General features: G+C 36.8%; 1 protein-coding gene across 1 annotated transcript; it reads right to left on the bottom strand.

The window, feature by feature from the left end:
• Positions 1 to 1,180: 1,180 nt before the first annotated feature.
• On the bottom strand, positions 1,181 to 2,987 carry LOC110006592 (uncharacterized). The gene is made up of 2 exons (XM_020662526.2): positions 1,593 to 2,987; positions 1,181 to 1,446 (listed from the first exon to the last, which is right to left on the bottom strand). The coding sequence occupies exons 1-2, from the start codon at positions 2,326 to 2,328 to the stop codon at positions 1,424 to 1,426; spliced, it is 759 nt and encodes a 252-aa protein (XP_020518185.1). The 5' UTR covers positions 2,329 to 2,987; the 3' UTR covers positions 1,181 to 1,423.
• Positions 2,988 to 5,052: the final 2,065 nt, after the last annotated feature.

Raw genomic sequence — 5,052 nt, 5'->3', positions numbered from 1 at the left:
CACTAAGTGTAGACTATGCTTCTCTAAACACTTACCATAAGGGCTGTCTAACTATAAAAGTGAGAAAAAATAAAGCAAAGGTGTTCTACATTGGTGTCTACTGAGGAGGATGGATGTACAAAACTTGTGCCAAAAAAACAAAACCAAAGGTATAGAACCATTCTTATTTTATATCAAGATCAATTTATTTTTACATATTAATAATCCACCATGTTCAAGATAGTACGAAAATGTTGAATTCCAAATCCATCTTAAAAAAGATCATGGGGAGGGTGCGCATATGTACAACTGAGTAAAACCCATGTCCAAATATAAAATATGGATAGGGTAGAAGGGAAACCTCCATTAAAAAGATAAGTGTAATTCAAGTACGGCGTCTAGAAAATAAGGAAAATATTAAAATACTCCGTTTATACCCCAAAACTAAAAAGGTCGGTTATCGCGCAAATTTTTTCTTTTTTCTGAAATTGCCCCTAGGTCTCAAGATGGCATCGTCGTACCGAATTTCAATTCTTTTTTTTTTTTGGTTTTTTTTTCGGACCGATGGTATTCTTTTTTAGAAAAAATAGCAGTCCGAGGATGCCTACCTCGGACTGTAAATGAAGGTCCAAGTGGTCCAAAAATGCCAACCACGGACTACCTCCTGGTGTAACATGAATAACACGATACAAGGTTGGCATCTTCGGACAGCTTGGAACTTCATTTGCAGTTTGAGGTTGGCATCCTTGACTGCTTTGTGAACTTCATTCTCGGCCTGAGAAAGCCATCCTTGGACCGCCTTCTGTTCTTTGATTTGTGAAATTCCAAGTGGTCTAAGGATGTCAACTTCGAACTGTTTGGGCACTACCCTACAAAGAAAAAGTTAAAAATAAAAAACAAAAAATAAAATAAAACCTTTAAAATTTTGTCCGAGGATATTTCATTTCGGACCGAGAGGCAATTTTGGAAAAAACAAAAACACGCATTGACCGACCGTAATTTTTTTGCTATAACGAAGCATTTTATGATACAAAATTTATATTTTTTCTATTTATTTAGGGTCCATACCTAAATTACTCAAAGGATAACCACCGCAATGAAGAGGTCTCCTACATATCGTATCTTATCAAGCACTCTCAAAAGAATACAGAAAAAGAAGTCATCAGATTCAAACAGTAGTCACCATAAAATCAAAAGATCCAATGAAATGGAGATAGATGATGGTTTGGTTCTTTAAGAAAGCATTGCATGTACACACATTGACATACATCAACTGACACATTGCTAAAGTTTATGTTCTAAAAGAAAATAGAAAACAAGGCAAAAGAATGCAAAAAACATAAAACCAAATCTTCAGCAGGTTACATGAAGAAATGCACAGTTGATTGCAAAAACTCAGACTCTGGTTATTCCTACCACCATTGATCTTCTATTTCTTCAATCTTCATCCAACTTGATGTTGAAATCCTGAGAGAGGAATTGGACATGCAAAGAATAAGAATTACATTAAAACTTGACAAGAAGAGGAAAAAGAAACACGAACAAGAGAGAGAGAGAGAGAGAGAGAGAGAGAGAGAGAGTGGTATAAGAAAAATGAAAGACATGAAACATACGAGCAAGTTCTGGTGGCCATTCTTCAACTGTTGAAACAAGCCTATCTTCTTCTTGGGATCCACACGCCAGGATCTTCTTGAGGCCATTCTTCAACATTTGAAACAAGCCTGTATTCTTCTCGGACTCCAAAACTTGAACCCCTCCATCATTCTTCACTTTCTCTTCTCCACCCTCTCTCTCTCTCCTGGTTTCCCTCTCTTTCATTTTCCTCCACACTCTCTCTTCCTCTTCTCCATTAAACTCCCGAAACACATGCCCTAATTCCAATACCATCAGTACTTCATCGCTGTGATTGAGCATGCTAAGTTCCTGTGCACGTTCTGCAATCTGTTGTGTATGAAAGGTCCGGAGTATAACTTTCGAAGTGACTTCGGGGGCTTTTTCATCATACACAACGGCCTCGAACTTGCCATCCACCACCATTATCACCCCCAAATCAACCGTTTCATGACGATCCACCATTAAGTATCTCATCTCCTCCATCATCTTTCTCTTCTCCTCTGCAATATCTATCTCCTCTGCTTTACCTTTACCTTTCTCGGCATACCGTCGCGCATTCTTTTTCTTGATCTCCACTGTTTCTTTCTCAATCTTTTCTCTCAAATACCCTGTTTTCTTTCTCTCTTCCTCTGGTTTTTCACTCTCCTCCTCTATTTTATCGTGCTCATCACCACTTCCACTGTCCCCTTCATAAATGGTTGGCATCCCCATGGTTTCTGCTCTCTCAATAAGCATTCTTTCTCAGATGAGTTTCTTTAGCTATGGATAGATTGCTCTCTCTCTCTCTCTCTCTTTCTCTCTCTAGAATCAGCAAGAAGAGGAAGCCCAGAGAGAAAAATGCATCGTTTGCTTCTGAAATGGATGTTCTTTGTTTCGGTAGAGGTAAGAAACAGGAGCTGTAATCTCTCTTTATAATCTCCAAGAAAAGATGACCACCCTCTCTACAATCTTTAGTTCAAAGAAACCCAAATGGTGAAACTGCTCTGCTATGGTTCTTTTTGCGAAGACGAGGATGATCGCCGTCTCTCTCAATCGGGAACTACAAACCTAAAGAACCCCATTTGCAGAAACACTCTGCTATGTCTCTCTTGGTAAAGAAAGTTGCACTCTCTTTCTCTCTCTCTAGAATCGGTAACAAGAAGAAAGCAAGAACGCAAGAAACCAAAGGGCAGAGACACTGACAAGGGTCTTTCGAGAGAGATCTCTCTCCCTCTCCCTCTCCCTCTCCCTCTCCCTCTTACAAGAAAGTAAAACGATGAGGCGGAAGAGCTCTGATACGAATTAGTCCTTGAAGGAGAACATTCTCTCTCTCGAATAAAAGGCAGAATGCAACAGCTTCTCTCTCTACAATGAGAGCTAACGGTTTAGTGTTGAGTGAATTACGTACGGATATTAAAAAATTACTGAAATACGAAAAGAGTTTTTAAATTAGAGAAAATTACAAAAAGAAACCCCTTACCTAAATTAGGAAAATTGCAGGGAAAGTCGGTTAACATACGGTTTTTTATTATTTACAAAATTGGCCCTTGTATGAGTATTGTATTTTCGGAACACGTTTTAATTTATCTTTTTAAGTTTTTTCAATAGTTGAGTTGTGCCTAGTCAATCAAATGTTAGTACTATTGGACTGCATTCTGTGGTGTTCTTCAAAGTGGCTCGAGGTTGGCATCCTAGGACAGCAAACACCGACTTTGTTAAGCATTTCAAGTTGCCCATTCTCGAACTGCTATCTTTAATGCTCTTCAAGGTGGTCCAATGTTAGCATCCTTAGACCGGATTAGCTCATTTGTTGGCTAAAAAATAAGGAGGTCCAAGAGTGTCAATCTTAGACTGGTTTTTTTGATTAGGCGGTGCCCCTAATACTAGAGCACTACTCTACATACGAAGAAAAAAAATTAAATTAAAAAGCAATATGAGGACTAAAGGGTAATTTTTAAAAAATAAAATTAAAAACACGAATTGACCGACTTTTCATATAATTTCTCTTTTTTAAGTATCCGTATATTTATTGTATTAGTAATTTTTCTTGAAAATGGCGGGATTCTATGGTCTTCACTTATTACATAATTACATTGTATTGACGGAAATGCCACGTGCTTTAAAGTCTCTTTACGGAACTATGCCCTCCATTGGAGAGAACTTATTAAAATGCACTTAGGAAAAATGATTGAAGGACAGAGAACAAAAGTTACCAAGAATCAGCACGACTAAAACATTTCCAAGGATCATAAAATTCTATGGCAAATTCATAAGCCAAAACCATAAAAATTATGCTCCCACGGGACTATAGTTTTCTTCTATTCCCTCGGTCAAACGAGGTCCTTGGGAGATTTTTTCAATCTGAAATTTTGATACCTACCTTAGAATCACTAGATAACTATACTAAAAAAAACCGAATTTGAAATTTTGATTTTTCTAACATTTAGATCTCATCCTCTAAACAGCTCCTATTCAATCTTAAGACCTTATTTTTTTCGAGTACTCAGAGGATGCAATTAGGAATTTCTTTATATTGACGAAAATCTATGTGTTGAAAAGGTTATACCTCCAAATTTTGGGTCCTAAAACTAATCCTTTAGTGGGTTTTACCCGAGGATAGTATGCTCCCGATGGGGTACAATATCTTTTGACATTCACTAAATAAATTGGTATTGCAAGGACGACGTGGCGTCTACCTTGGGAATGGCAAAAAATAATAATAATTGATTTTGATTTCGCAATGCATTTGTAATGAGGAGAGAAATGTCAAAATTTAGAAATCAAGAAATTAAATAAAAAAAGGTGAAATTAAAATATTCTTAAGAATAACCATATTCTTAAAAAATAACTGCTCGAGGTTGAGGAAGGAAAAATCTTTTTCTTTAAACCAATAGCCTAGTTCTAGAGTAGAAGAAAAAATGATTAAGACAGCTTAAGATTCAAGTGGAGGAATTGGGGACGATATTTCAAGCTCTTTATAAAAGTTTTTGCATATTTGAATGCCTGAGTCGGTACAAGTGAGTCTTTTGTTACTTTCTCTTTGTATAAAAAGTTTCACTTAGTCTAGCCTTTCTCCGGGTCTTTTGTGTCTTGTGTATAGCAATCAAGACAGCAATTTGGAAAGATCACTTTATTACAGTTTTAGAGTTTTGGGTCCTTTTTTTTTATTTGTGAATCCTATAATGTGGTCCTTTTATTCCTTAGGCCAATCTTGTACGTCATATTGTTGTTCTCATCATCACAATATCCATGAGAGAAGAATAACTTATCTCTTATATGAACTCTGAGACTCAACATAACACCTGTTAAGATAATGTCAGCTAATTCAGATCGAAGACTCAAAAAGGGCATGGGTTAGGCCCAAAAGGACATGGTTGAAAGTAGTGCAAAAATATATAGAGACTTATGGCCTCACTAAGGATATGACCCTTAATAGATCAATATGGCAGATCAAGATTCATGGAACTGACTTCAATTAGA

This window comes from Amborella trichopoda, chromosome 7, assembly GCF_054954075.1.
Source record: "Amborella trichopoda isolate Santa Cruz 75 chromosome 7, AtrichopodaSantaCruz75HAP2 v2.0, whole genome shotgun sequence".
NCBI lineage: Eukaryota > Viridiplantae > Streptophyta > Magnoliopsida > Amborellales > Amborellaceae > Amborella > Amborella trichopoda.
Note: the sequence above shows the minus strand (reverse complement) of the source record. Positions and strands in the feature narration are given on the sequence as shown.

Bases quoted from the DNA above. Each gene is read 5' to 3' on its own strand.
- LOC110006592 (XM_020662526.2), bottom strand. From the start codon at position 2,328: ATGCTTATTGAGAGAGCAGAAACCATGGGGATGCCAACCATTTATGAA. The intron at 1,447-1,592 runs GTATGTTTCATG...TTCCTCTCTCAG, and splicing joins ATGGCCACCAGAACTTGCTC to GATTTCAACATCAAGTTGGA.